Source organism: Carassius carassius, chromosome 40, assembly GCF_963082965.1.
Source record: "Carassius carassius chromosome 40, fCarCar2.1, whole genome shotgun sequence".
NCBI lineage: Eukaryota > Metazoa > Chordata > Actinopteri > Cypriniformes > Cyprinidae > Carassius > Carassius carassius.
The window spans coordinates 18320156-18335795 of NC_081794.1; the positions used below are offsets into that span (position 1 = coordinate 18320156).

At 36.6% G+C, this 15640-nt stretch overlaps 1 protein-coding gene across 2 annotated transcripts in view; it reads left to right on the forward strand.

Annotated features, from left to right (window-relative positions):
• The first annotated feature begins 5088 nt into the window (after positions 1-5088).
• The window catches only part of LOC132122288 (src kinase-associated phosphoprotein 1-like), a 32192-nt gene continuing 21640 nt past the window's right edge, over positions 5089-15640 (forward strand). Inside the window, exons 1-4 of one of the 2 annotated variants that reach the window (XM_059532368.1) lie at positions 5089-5378; positions 9672-9777; positions 10471-10496; positions 10715-10831. In XM_059532368.1, the coding sequence (XP_059388351.1) occupies positions 5348-5378; positions 9672-9777; positions 10471-10496; positions 10715-10831 (280 nt within the window). In that variant the 5' untranslated portion in view covers positions 5089-5347. Of the gene's footprint in view, positions 5379-8016; positions 9016-9671; positions 9778-10470; positions 10497-10714; positions 10832-15640 lie in introns of those variants that run through there. The other variant, XM_059532367.1, reaches the window with a different exon arrangement.

Sequence of the window (15640 nt, forward strand, 5' to 3'; positions counted from 1 at the left end):
CTACTATTCAAAAGTTTGGGGTCAGTAAGATTTTTTTTTTCTTTCTGAAAGACATTTATATATTAATTCAGCAAGGATGCAATAAATTGCTGAAGACATTTATAATATTACAAATGATGTCTATTTTAAATAAATGTTGTTTTGTACATTTTCCATTCATTAAAGAATCCTGAGAAAAAGCAAGCACAACTGTTTTGAACACTGATAGTAATAAAGATGTTTTTTGAGCACAAAATCAGCATTACAATGATTTCTGAACCATAATTTGCCGTCACAGAAATAAATTATATTTTACAAAACAAAAAAAAGTTGCCTCCTGTATTTAATAAAATGCATTTCATGTTTAAAATTCAGTATATCATATTGACAGGTACACCGCCTTTGCTGTCAGGTCACTTTTAAGGTGACGTTTAGGGCAGATCTGAGGCTTGCAGTGTATATACTCTCCCTGCTGGGTGTGCTTGTCAGAAGGTCTTTTACAAATCAAATGCCTGGCTTGACTTCCTGAGTCTTGTTCAAGTCCCTCTGAAGCATGTCACTCTGCTGGGGTGCGTGACCTCAAAGAGATAAAAAGAATACTGTATACACTATTCATGGGCTTGAAACAGGGGTCAGGGGGTCATTTTATATGTCTTCTTGTCTTTCACAGACATACAGTCAACAGCTAAGACAGTGGCCACATGCAGATAACCTCCTCCTCTCTGTGAAAACAGGAAGAACAGGAAGCCTTCCTCTTGCGCTCTCCACACAGACCCATATGACCACCCCCCTCTCGCTCAAACGTATCCATGTCCTAGCGTGGCGATTTAATCAGTCCACCGCCTTATTAGCTGAGTAACCGAGAGGGCCAAGCTTCAAAGACCCTACAGCACACGGGCTGGGATGTTGCCAGTGAGCAACCAACAGATATTGACTTTGGCAGAGTAAAAACAAACATTTGCAAGATTTTTTATAGTATAACACTGATTAGATTATGAGAGAGAGAAGTGAAGTTATTGCACCTGCTCAGAAAAGGCGATTTGGAAAATTGCCAATTGCTCTCAAAACCAACACTACAGTGTTTTGTCATAATTGAATTGACAAATTTCCTGCATGTGGTTTTGTTTGTAGGGATCTTAAAGCTTGGCAAAGTGTAACTGGTGCTCTGTCACTCATATGATTTAGAGAGGCGAGTAGTGCGCGCCAGAGGGAGACAAATGAAAGCTGACAGTTCATTTTATCAGTGACAGATCGTTGATCTCATGGACTGCCTCCCTGCTCTCTTTTAGAAGGTGGTGAAGTTTAAATATTAGTGGATACTGATACAACCAACCGCCCCCTTCTGAATCCCAAAGGCTTTATATTCCAGCCAGCAGAATATGAGTTACAGCATGACACACTGAAGCTACAAAACCAAAGTATCAGATTTCATAATAAACTTACCATGATATTATTTTTTTTAATTAATATTTTTTCTTTCCACAAATCAGTATCATAGAAACCTTTATATTAACAAGCAATTACAAACAAACACGCTAAAACGGTTAAACAATTTGAAAAACAATTATTTGTGGCTTCATGATGTTTAAAAGGCATAGTTTATGTAAAAAAAAAGAAAGTTCTGTCAATATTTACTCATCTTCATCTTGTTCCAAACCTGAAAAAAAAGAAAGAAAAAAAAGAAAGAAATGTTTTAACTGTTTTTGACCATACAATAAAAGTAACTGGGGTCCAAAACAGCATCAGATTTTCAATGTTTGGAAAAAACAACCCTGAATTTTATTTATTTATTTTTTTAAATATCTTTTGAATTACATAGAAAAAAAGAAATGCATACAGATTTGGAACAACATGAGGATGACATTTTTGGGTGAACTATCCCTTTAAGCATACGCTCATGAATAGCTATTTCTCTGAGAAGTTATCTGAAATTTTTTTATTTTTTAGTTTTTAAATGGTCCTATACAATTTAGCCATTCGCGTATGAGAAAACGGAGAACTTAATTTTTCTACTAAAAAGATGTAGTGAAAACCGTTCCTCTAAGTTCACCATGATTGATCTGTGGGTTTTGACATACTCTGATACCTTGGAAATCCTTTTGACAAACTATCATACTCCCCCCGCCCCATCTACTTTGGAAATATTTACCACACGGGTCCTTAAACACCCACACAAACATCTTCTAAAGTGCTGCCTGTAAGTGCCTGAAGTGTCATATGCATGTGTGGGGAGGTTAATTAGCAGTGAGGAGCAGAACTGAGTTCAAAGGGTCAAACCAGCGACAGAAATGAGCCCAAGGCTTTGCACAGGCCGAAATGTTTTCATACCATTTAACAGGAAACGCATTATAAGCCGATTGATAGTAATTGAATCTCATAATGGCAAAGACGACAAACTCTGAAACTGTTCCAGTGCCTTCATATTGACCCCTGGTCTCTCGAATGGTGTGTGACCATGTTGGAGTGTGATTTCTGTCAAGTCGGGGCAGTTGGGGGGGGGGGCACTCAGATGACAGAGTTCTGCCCCTCCCCCAAGTGAAACGCAAATGAAAAGGAATGCAGAGATAAAAAAGCCTGTGTTCCCAGATAAGGGGACAGAAGAAAGGAGTAGGGGAATGCTAAAAGAGCTCTCTTGGGGAGATGAGAGGCGCTGATGGCAGTGTTGGTGGTAGGAGATCATAGCAGGTTCCTCTCATCAGCCCAGGCCTGTGTTTGATACTGGGTCTTTGTCGCTCTTTCAGCTGTGCATTGTTGGGAGGTGTAATCCCGGGCGGATTACAAAGGCAAGATCCTTTCATATGGCTGTGCCCAGCAGGCAGGAGGCAGTGCTCATGCTGGAGTGAAGGGCCACGCTCATTCCTCTATCTACCTTCACAACGGGGCCATAGCTGCAGGGACAGTGACGCAGAGGTCATTCAGTCATGTCCTCTCCTTGGAATTCTGTTCCCCATATTCCATTCAAATGTTTTCCTTTCATGATCTCCCTCCACCCTGTACCTGTAAAATCACAAAATACTGAATATGAGCTCTAATATTTAGATCCACATTGAAGTAAATCTTCCACAATGTTTTATTTTTATATATAATCATTGACATTGTACAGCATATTTTGCTTTGAACAAACTCCAAAGTATTAAATACACAACTCTCCTGTGTGTGCCATTGGCAAATATCATACCAAAAATTGTGTGGCTTGTTTGTATTTGTTAGTAAAACTTTTCTTTTCCAAATTGTTGGATGAAAGATAGAAGGCAGGAAAAAGAGTCTTATACTGAAGGATCAACTCGACGACAATATCATTTGATAGAGACTCAGTTTCAGTGAGCTTATAGTGTGCTCTTTTCAAATGGCCAGAAAGCAACCATCCAGCAATGCCACAGCAACCACATAGCAACGCCCTGAAAATGAACCACAACGCCCCACCATTGGGGCAACAACTTTTGCATAGGCAATCATCATTTAAAGAAAAAAAAGTAGGCTATTACATTTGATCTTCAAGGCAAAGCTTATGTTACTGTGTGTGTAAATGTCTCTAGGGTAAAAGATTAATTAGATTTTTTAATAAAAAAATTTCTCCCAATACATTAAATAGCAAGAAAATGCACCATAGTATTTTCCTAAACAAGTCGCTATAAACTGCAAAATGAACCATAAAGTCATCACGTGCAATGATGATTTTGATTAAATTAGATCTAACATGTAATCATTTTTTGATTGCACAATTGTTTAGCTAATGAGAATTCCTCAAATTATCATTATTTTTAGACAAAAAAAGTTTATATTTTGGTCAAAATCCCCCTTGTTAATGAGGCCTTCTTAAAAAGTTACTATTTTTAATTATTCTGTAAAAAAAATTACAAAATAATTTTCTTCTTTTTATAATTCTTTTTCTCTTTATTTTTTTTCTTATGTGTGTGTGTGTGTGTGTGTGTGTGTATATATATATATATATATATATATATATATATATATATATTACCCTAAATATAATAGCCTACACTCTAAAAAAAAATTTTTTCACCCCAAATGCTGGGTTGAGACCGCTGGGTAGGACATTGGGTTGAAAATTGGTCTAATGGGCTTGGGAACTTGATCTGGGTTGGAAACGCGGACGTGAAAGAGAACATGCACGTCTCTTTAACATCGGAAGACGCCAGTGCGAGAAGCCGCCAATTTCTCAGCATGAAAGAAGCGAGTGAAAAAACATTATTGTAAGTAAAGATTAAAAATGTAAAGTTATCATTCACTGTTTGTGTCCGGGAGTATTTTGAGGTTTAATGGAAGGCGGAAATAAAAAGAGATTATATTGAAAAATACGCTGATGCGGTTTTCACCTCGGAAACTGAGGTCTTTTACTGTATAACGTCCGTGAGTGTCTTATGCCATATTTACATAAGATTTTATATTTATATTATATTATATTAATTGCACTTTTTGAGGTGTTAATAGACGGTTATTAACACATTTTCATGTTAATTTGTTATCTTATTTTTCGCGGTTAAACTGAATGTAGTTTCCTAAAAGAAATGGTGTTATGTAATAAAGACAAGCATAATTATTTTGATACTGTTGATGTGCTAAGTTAATTGTTAAAAGTAATGTTCTGCATATAATATTTCAGACTTGTTGAGCTTGTGTATTCATGCCCGAGTTAAAGACACAGAACAGAAGCCTGCTTTTGTGAGGAGGAGGTGATTTTCTCATCTTCAGAAGAGAGATCAAGCGTGTTTAAGGCAAGTAAACTTCATAATTCCATGTTATCATTTTTTTTTTTACTAAGAGTTAAAGAATGTTTGTTTTTGTAGATGTTGAAAACCAGAGACATAGGAGAGCATCATTCTTTCGAGATTTATTTTTAGAAAATAAATGTTTCTGCTCTCCTGTCTCCTGCCTGTTTACTTCACATTTTGATGCAACAACCGTGTGATTACGTGCTCATAGTTCATGAAAACAATTGATGCCTGTGTTTTTCATTGCAGAATTCAAACCAACCCTGGAGGTGTCTGTTTGGAAAGTCATCATTCTTGGTCTTCCCTCTTAAAGGAACAGTTCACACAAAAAAATAATTTTTGTGAGACATTAAACAACCACACAAAGTGTTGAAATTATAAAACGGACTATTTAACTATCCTTACTGATGTGAATACACCTCTATCTGAAAATGGATAAAGTTTAATTACATGTTTTCTTTTTTCACATGTGTTTCTCTTTTTAGGCCACTGATGAAGAACAGGCGGTGACTGGGATGAATGCTGGTCAAAGAAGAGAATGTAATTTCCCCTAAACTGACGCAACAGTGGTTTTAAAGGAGGATGCTGCCCTGGATGGTGTAGATGTCACATGCTGTGCTGAAAATTGACATTGATGCATGATCTGTATTCATGGATATGAAACAAACTGTAAGTGTATAATTTGTAAAAACAAAATGTTAAATGCTTGTTCTGTGTTGTTTAGTAGAAATGGAGTTTACACTCTGTCATTCATACACATGCTCAAATTCTTTCACACACACATGCATCTATAAAATGTTATAACATCAGTGTTAATGTTGTGGTTTATTTGTGTACTGTCATGCCAGAATAGTCAACGCTATCTCACAACCAATTCATACTTATTTTACAAGGTGGCTGATCCGTACGAATTTGTATGACCTCACTTGTACGATTTTATAAGATTTATCTAAACCCCAGTGTCGGTTAGGTTTAGGGGCGGGGTTAGGTGTAGGTCATTCATACAAATTCATTAAAATTATGCAATTATTAGCCACTTCGTAAAATATGTATGAATTGCCGTGAGATTGGGTTGGAATAGTTTGTAAAAAACTTAACTAAATGTACAATTATTGTATAATAGTGTTTTTGTATATTTTTATACAATATACCTATAACATATAACAAAAAAGTCAAATTTGATCTTAAAAGTTAGATTGAACAAATGTTCAATGCTTTATTTATAAACTCTGCAAGTTTCAATGCCATACTTTTCATCATTTCTTCTTATGTGCATGTTACTTTTTGACTGTTTTCTCTTGTTTTTAATAACTATTTACCTTTTGATATGTATTCTTTGTGTGTAGAAGTGATTTTAAAATGAACAAGATTCGTAGGTTTAATGCCTAGCTCGATTTGGGTTCATTTTAGCCTAGCAATGTAATAATTTTAAACTATAAAAACGCAACCCAGCATGCTGGGTTAAACATAATAACCCAACTTGTTGTTTTCAACCCAGCAGTTTTTAGAGTGTACCCTAAGCTTAATTAAAATAAATTGTCCTTGCTCTGATTAAATTCAGTTATTAATGTAATAACTTTAATGTGAAGACAGATTGTGCTGCCCCTATGTAATGCAGTCCTTTGTTTTTCACATGCATTAAGTGCTCTTTTAGCATTAAACTGCTGATTCAGAATTTTGCTAACATTTGTGAAAGGTAAGCAAAAGCTTTGTGATATGATGCATATGAATCAGAGAGACTGCACTGCATGAACAAGAGTCATTCGACTGAAGTGTAGGGCAGAAAGGGGTGTGTTACAAGACAATATATAGTTTACAATCAACAGTTTTGCCTATAAAATGAGCTACCTGGGTAAATCTGATTATCGCAATAAAATCATGCAAAATTTCAAATGCAGGGGAGAGTGGGTTAAGTTGACACACCCTCTATATCTTGGCAACTCTACACTTTTACTGACTTGTGACCATGTAATTTGGAACCACCCATAATTTCTGCCGCAGTGTGAAAAGGAGAAACTAGTGGGAGGAGGGAAAGGCACTTACTGGTGAAATGTTTTTGGCTTTTTCAAGTACAATTTTTAAGCATTTTCAAGGCAAATTTAACAAGGAGTAAAAATATTTATGATGCATATAGGTGATTTAGTAACATATAAAACCATGCAAAACATTTAGCACAACATAAGCCTGCATTAGTAAGCTAGCTATAGTCCTCCCCACCCCCCTCAGAAAAAAGATGATGTGGGGTAAATTGGGCAAGCATTTTAACTTAACCCACCATAAGGCACTGAAGTTATATTAAACCTCTAACGTATAAACTGGCATTTTAATATGATATTATGCAAGTGGTTAAGTTTATCATAAATATATATATATATATATATATATATATATATATATACATATTGTTTCTAGTTTATTTATACATATAATCAGATATATCTTTCCACCTGTACTCCCTATGGCCTGTTCAACATTGCAGAAAAGCTACCATGCTAAGAATCTTTTGACTAAAAAGCTTAGTTTCAGTGATTCTAAGTGCTGTCAAACAATTAATTACGATTAATCACATTCAAAATCAAAGTTTTTGTTTAGATAATACATGTGTGTACTGAGTAGATTATGCATATATAAATACACACATATACAGTATATATTTTGAAAATATTTATATGTATATGTTTATAATGATGTAAATTAGATTATATAGCCTATAAATTAATTATATATATAAACATAACACATTTCTCTTAAATATATACATACATGTGTGTGTATTTATATAATAAATATACACAGTACACACACATGTATTCCGAAAACAAAAAAAGTTTTATTTTGGATGCTATTAATCGCAATTAATGTTTGACAAAACTAGCGATATTTATTTTTTCATTCTTATTAAATTTTTATTTAATTTTACTCAACAAACTCTCTGTTTAATTTGTTTTTGGGAATGTTACAATTTTGTTGTTCAACACATTGTTTCAAAAATGCAAACAATTAAAGATTGTAATTTTAACATTTGATCTGTTTTATGTTGTTTAAGTTAGCATTAGGAAAAGAAATAGGCTATGACTGTTTGTTAAAGGAAGTATGATTATTAAAATAGTTTTTAGAAGAGGTTAATTCTCTTTAGAATTAATAGATTCAATCAGATGGTCAGTTTACACCCAGATGGTGCATCTGACCTTGGGCAAATTAAGCCACGGGAACACTTTTTTTTTAAGATGCAATATTTTAGAACCCTTTTTCATAGGCTACATTCTGATAATTTAAAATGACATCACTTAACTGTACTCCTGCCTCATTTTCCCTTATCACATAAATATAAAAATTGCTCATCTCACTCCACTCTCCCCTAAATGTTTTCTCAGTGTCATGTTGCACCTCGGTAGCGAGATAGATTAGTGGCAACAGCACTCTTTGATAGCTCACTACAGACAGGTCGAGTAACGTTAGTAGGTAGATTTCTAAAGTACTTTAATGTTGCTCAAATATAAACACTACCGGTCGCCATGGGGCTGCAGTCGTGTTAGGATGGGTTTGCCCATTGTAAAAATGGAAGTGAAGTCGTAAAGATTAGCATAAAATGCTAATATATAAATTTCAATAGACGCACCAATCCGCACGCAACGACCATTTAAACAAACTGACCATAGGCCTTTACCTTCTATAAACACTTTTATTCTTTCAACGTGGAGAAGACATGGCCACTACCTGCACATTAGACCGCTGATGGTGTAGTCATGATCGATGGTCATGATATGAGAAAGTGGTTAGGGCAAACAGATCAAAAACGAGGTGCAGCGGTTTTGATCTCGGCCCGTCGCTGTTAAATCGTTACAAACGAAAACAGCGATTCAGTTAATTGAAAACGGTGTAGGCTACTCAACTGTATTTTAACAGTGTGGATGGTTTAAAAATTATAATATGGTGTCAAAGGCACATACAGCAGTAATATTTTTTTAATTAATTTTACATACATTTTAGACTAGTCACTGTGTCACAAAGTAGCCTAATTCGCTTACATCTCTTTAGACACGTTTCATTTTCACAACAATGTGCTTTGCACTTCCTCTTCATCTTCTCTCCGCCAACCGATTCGTGTGCGTGTGTGTGGATTTCTCTTTCAATTCCTTTTTATTTAATTCTGTGAATTCATGCTGTGTGATGTCAAGAGACCAACAAGTTCATTCAGAATTTGTTTGACCTTCAATCGTTAACATCAGCATATTTTCTTAGCCTTTTTTTCTGAGAGAGTAAGAGATGGGGACGGTTGTTGATGACTTCAGACAACTGTTAAAAGGTATTCTTCATTGTTTCACTTAATTCAACTGTGTGCTCTTTCAATATGCATGAAATATGCTCTTTAGGCTACTTATTTTGTATTGTTAGTTTTTAGATAACTTTTTAAGGTAACTTTAAAGACAGCTATTTATACAATTACATGCTTTTTAATTAAATTAAATATATATATATATATATATATATATATATTCAGAAGAATTGGGTTAGAGTTGGTTTTCCAGTTCATAGTAAACACACCGTGGGTTATGCTCTTAAACCTTGATTACAGATCATTTTATGATTTAGTTAGTTTTATTTTCTCTTTTAATTATTCTGCTTTGCTGTGTTTACGTTAGAGTAAAACATTTTGTACAAAATGTTACACATGAATGAGATGTTATCTGTTCTGACACAGACAGGATGACTATTGTCATCTGAACATCCTGGCTTCTATTGCATTTGCATGAATAGAACAGTACTTTGCATATTTCAAAACATATATGCTATGCTCTATTGAGTAGCAGTGAGTTATTGGTCAGATTTTTCTCTTTCCACATATTAAAATACAAAGTAAAAGTTTTTACATTTTACTGTTAATTTTTATTTACTTTGTATCTTACAAACAGACTAAAGTAGCATAGTTTACTGAGGTTGTTTTCTATATGTTTTTTTCAGACTGTGAGCTGTTTATTTTTGACATACTCCAGGATGAGAATCTCAGCAATCCTGCTCGAGAGGCCAGGGAAATTCTCCTACGAAATTTTCATGTCATCCAAAAGAGGTGAGGGATATCACAATATGTTTTAATCATGCATAGCTATTAGAGCTGACACTTACTCGCTCCTCCTTGTTTGTGCTGCACATTGAAAACCACATAAAAAGTAAATTTATAGAAGCAAATTATTTTCAGCTTGAGAATCTGTGCTCCCAACTGAGCTACAAATGAAACACAACAGTTAAACAGACAGGAAGCAAATGGCAAGGTTCTTCTATTGTTGGCTTTTCAAAAGCAAAGAGTACAATTACTGCGCATACCGGCTGCAGTGGCTTTGCGGTTTGCTGTGCTGAAACAAGGTGTTTGCAAGGAGAATAAGCATACTTTTTCTTCTTCAGCACTGGCTTACATGAATACTTAGCTGTCAATGCATCATTTGCAAACGCTGCAATGCACTGCTTTACAGATGCATGTGTTTACACAGATACTCATCCTGCTATCAATCTAACGCCTCTTCGATTCTTTAAGAATTTGTCGTACGGCTCTCATTGCAGATCTGAAATGTTTATCTAGTTTAAGAAAGATAGTGGAACAATACAAACCATTTTATGAACCTAGTAATTTCTGATTATAAGCCTTATACAATAACCCTGTTTCTAAAAATTTCTAAACATTGTGAAGTCCATTTCTTTAGAAGGTTATTTTATCCTTTACAAAATGTTCTTCTCTAAAATAATTTTTAAACCCTCTCTTTTGCAGACACCCGCAAGAATTCCCCCACAGACGTAAGTGAACAGCCGTTTCATGATTCGAATTAATTGCTAAGCAAGATTTCCGTTCAGAATCTGTCTTTCCTGGAACAATGGCTCTATAGAAAACAAGTCGGTTTCACAAATGATTCGACTTTCCTCCCACAGCATTTTCATTTTATGAATGTCTGTCGAATTAACTCAACAAAATTTCTGCTTGTATGACGATCTTGATTTTTATTTTTTTCTACTAGCTGAATCCAATCTTGAGGACAGTTCAGATGACAACCGCAGCTCCAGTCTGGGACGCTCTGCCCCCTCAGATGATATGTCAGTGGCCTCTGACTACCAGGAGGAAGGTGCTTCTGAACGTGAGTCCAAGCCACTCTTTGTGCAGATGAGTGTGTTTACTCGAATGTCTAATGCATGTAAGCTGTGATAAGTAGAGACAGGAAACTTGTCTAAAGCATCTTTAGTACATTTCTTGTTGTGGGGGTTTCACTGGGAGTGATGAAATACCCCAGTGGAGGTGTTTGGTAACAGATCACCCTCTAGTGGATTCCCACAAATCCGCTGCTGGCATTGAGGAGTGTGTGGAGGAAGAATGGGAGGGTGGTCTTTACCCTCCAAGAGATGAAGCTCTCCCTCTAGTGGCAGGCAAGCAGGATGTTTGGGCATGTGTCCTGAGGTTTTTTGGGTTAAGCTGTGGCATGTTTGACTGTGTTTAAAAATGGTGCCAAAATGTGAGCTTTCTTGTCCTTCTGACACCAAGTATATTTACACTTGTATAGCCTATTACAATTTGGAAAACGCAAACTGGTATGTAATTCAAAGTTTAAAGAGAGAAAAACAGGATGTACTGCAGACTGAAAATAGCCCGTCAAAATCTGTTTTTTTACTAACGTGGGCAGTTTGATGTTGCTTCGGGCCATGATCTGTGACGGATCATCCCCGGTTCCTCTGTAACCAGCTGGTCTTGAAACTCAACCCTGTACCTGAGGGGCGTTTTATCCATTTTCTCTTCTTTATCACTCATCATACAACTGACAATTTTCTCGGAGGGATCAAAAGCCTGCAGCTTTGCAGAAATAAGTGAAAAGAAAACAAGTGAGGGACATTCAAGTCAATAGCATTGATCTCTAGTGACCTGCTCAGAGATGATACTGTAATCCAATAAAAGGCAAAGCAAAATCAGAATCTTTCTCTCTTTCTATCAGTTTTTTGATAGAAACTCTATTTCTATCAGTTTTTTTTCCTGCTAGATTTTTGCTTCATATAACTAATTTCTTCTCTTAACAGTTTTCCAGATAGAACAGAAAAAAAGGTCAGGCTACACAATTGCTGTTTGTGAAAACCATAAATTATTGTTTTTATCTTGAATACGCCTTCTTGTTCACTCACACGAAACTTCTCACCACCCTGGTAAAAATGAATACTCCATCGTCCCATTTATTTTATATGTTGTTTGTGATTTAGCAACAAAAGGGGTCAAACCTGGATGTGCTCCTTTGATTCGCTTCTGTGCCGGCATATAAGTCAAAGAGGAGTAACTCGAAGAAAATTCACATCATGTCGCTCTTTCAATAAAGATAATGACCAGCAAGGGCAAGTGCAGTTCAGGGTTCATGTTTAGTTCACCAGTTGGAGATCTCACATCAAACCCAATGAGAGGACATTTGAAATTTGAGCGGGACTGCATTTTCGTGCATATGAAATCAGAGAGAGGAATATAATCATGAAGGTTAAGATTCAAATGTGCATCTTTTTCAGCATTTCAGATTTAGTTTTTCTCATTTGGCTTTTAATCAATAAGGACGCTCCATGCTGAGAGCCCTTTTTTGCTTAGCTTGAGTGAATGAAAATAAAATGCATATGTGATATGAATGAGCCGGTGTCCCTGCATGCTGATATTTTCAAATTTACCCTATTGTAGCAGAGGGTAAATATAGTTCAGGCATTCAATTCTTGCACCGTTACTCGCTCTGTGATGTCACATGCTCGCCTGTGTGAAGAAGGGAAATTGACTGTGTCTGCTTGTGCTCTAACCTGACTGGAGGATGGGGCTGCAGTTGACTCGTCGATGGGAGGAGTCAGTGTTATTTCATTTAGCCAGCGCTGCCTCCCTGTCTCCAGAGGGAGGTTTGACACTAGATTTGTTATAGCTGACAGGAACAGATGGGCGCTCTATTGTCAGGGCCCCTGTCTGTATGGTAATGTGAACTGAGTTTCACCCGCAGACCGCACGGTTGACCCCACCGTGCCTGCAGCCTCGTCTGGATGACAGCAGCCCTGCAGCCGAGGATGGGATGCCCAGGGCAGGAGGAGCCTCACAGTGGGGTGGATATTTTGCCAGGTCAAGTTTAGGAAACGCAAAAGTTGTAGAAAAAAGAAACATTCTTATTGCTCTGAATGGTTTGAGTAGCAGATATTTGCTTGCAATCACTGCTAAAAAAAAAATATACATATGTGTGTATATATATATATATATATATATATATATATATATCGCACACGACACCAATCCACCAATCATTTCAGTAATAATAAATAGGCTAGAGCCGAAAAGGTGTATGGTTTGTCAGTCTGACAGGAGTTTGTGTGTTTAAGAGGCTAATATCAATGCATGTCCTATCAAAGGCTGCACATGCTCTGGGCTCTTTGTGTGCACTGACTTGATTTATGTCCAGAAACAAAAGCCCCTCTCGTTCCTGTTATCTTACCCCAGCACAGCTTTACAGGCAAAGCTAGAGAAGCCAATCAGAAAGGCCAAGGATTCAGAGTTAAGTTGTTTCATTATCGCAAATTAGATAATCAAGATGTAAATTAAATTTTTTTTCTCAAGATCTTAGAGCCTCTAAATGAATGGTTGTGAAATTGATTGTTGAATCTTTGGGGAGTCCAAAAAGAGCTTGCATCAATGAAAAATACATTTTAGCTTGGCAATTAAGTGACCCTTAGCAAACTAAAGTGAGCAAATGTCATTTTCGTCATCATCACAATTACTGTCAAGGATTTTCGGCAGAGCTCTGTCCTGCAGTCTTGGATTTTACACCTTACATGACCTCTGTGTTTGAGTCGTAGTCAGCTGGTATCCATCCATGCCTCTTAACTCCATATATTTACTGTGAGTGCTCACAATTTGAGTGTTTCTTCCTCCCTACAGTAAACTTTTGACCCCTGGGTCTTGTTCTGGTCAATTCGTGACCTGTCTGAACTCTGTCTAGGGGAACTGAGTCTACATTATTGACCTCAGCTGCCATAGCAACAGCACCGTTCAAATAAAGTTTCACTGGCTGGGACAAGATTTGAATCACTTTTATTTTTTATTTTTTTTCCAAGAGCGTCCATCCATTCTAGTAATAATCCATTAATTTCCTCCAATCGTGATTAATATTCTGCTGCCGTTTTGTGAAAGAGTAAAGTATGAGGCATTGGCAGGCTTCATAGGGCACGCTAAATGACTTCGGCAAAGATGACACCATCTTTCCTCTGCGCTGTCGTTTTCCCACCCTCTGTTTCCCTTCGCATTAATTAATTGAAATAGACACATATTAGACCGAGCATCCTCAGTGCATCGCTGCTGCTATACGGGTTCAAAAGTTCACTTCACTCTCAGAAGGCTACGATGCTGCAGAAAATGCTGATATTTTCTCTCGCTCATTTGTAATTTCACTGTTTCACCCAAACACGTTCTCACTTTTCCTCCAGCCCAGTATAGTGATCATTCGGAAGAGATTTTCAACTGTTAATGTCGTATCATTGTCAGTCAGCCTATTCATTGTGCAATGATGAGTCAACAGAGCGTGCATCACTATATTCATCATGCATTTTCTTTCATTGGTTAGGAAAATATTGCTTCTGTGTTCGATATAATATGTCTCGGTCTAGTAAAAGTTACTGTGGGTGAGGAGAGGAAGTCTTCCATGATTTGCAAGGGATGAAATAAGCAGAATAGGAAGTCACAACCTTGAGTGTCTAATCTTCTTTGCAGCCTGTCAGTATTGCAGACAAATGGCGAAACGATTCAATGCTGTGGGTTCAGCTAGAGGTTAGCCTTCCCAGGTACCTACAGCACTCTCTCTCTCTCTTTTCTCTCTCTCTCTCTCTCTCTCTCTCCTCTCCCCCTTACCCATCTTGCAAATGAGAATTTGATTTTTCTCTCCACTGGATTCCATTTCTAGAGATTGATGAAGTTTCGATGCAAGGCCCAGGTGGCCTGATGCTTTCATTGGGAAACAAATGAAAGCGTGTGTAGGTGTGTTCGCCTGTACACCCACAGGGAGGGAGTGCTGTTCAAATGTCTTCTATGTGTCTTTTTTAGTTTTAGCTAAATGCAGATTTGCTCTCGGTAACCGGTCTGTTGCATTCTTAATATTTACAAATGCTTGTGGTTGGCAAGGGCATTTGTGCAGTGTTTTATGCTAGAAATGAACATTTACAGATTTTTTTTGTCTTTGTGTTTGCTGACATAATCCATTTGACGTTTCTGACTCTTTGAGGTCTGTTCTGCAGCAGCATTTGGAATGTTTTCGCATCTTTAAACTGACCAGATGAACTGTTTTTCCATGAAATGTCTTTCTACATTATGATTTGTCAGCCTGTGTGTAGGTATCATTTATCTGTCAAAAAATTGAAAATATTATGCTAATTGCCTAATTTACCATATGTTTTAAATTGAGTGTTGAAACATAATAATCATAAAAGAGTTTTCCCCCACATGGTTCTGAATTTGAGTAAGGAGCTTCACGAGTGAGAGACTATATTTAAGTTTGGGAGATTTCTGGCTTGGTAATGCACATTACTGCAGTGTGTGTGATAAAACACAACCATTGGTAACCACTGAACCGAATCATTTTCATGATGACTGACAGGGCCATGATATGACATACTTAAATGTACAACACAAAAAATCCTCTTGATGTTATCACAAGATGAGGATTTTCCGTGAAGTGATTTTTTGTTACAACAATGCCTGGCTGCAGTCCAAAATCACCTTGAGCCAATAAAAACACTTCAAGTTAACTTATCCTGCTCTCCTAAATTTCATAGAGTAGCATAAGATGGAAAATTGTCTCCAGATTTGTGTTGTGTATATAATAAATTATTTAAAATAAAGCACAAGTTTTGTTTTTATAAAGAGGACATAGCTCACATATGGCTGGATTAAGATTACAGATGTG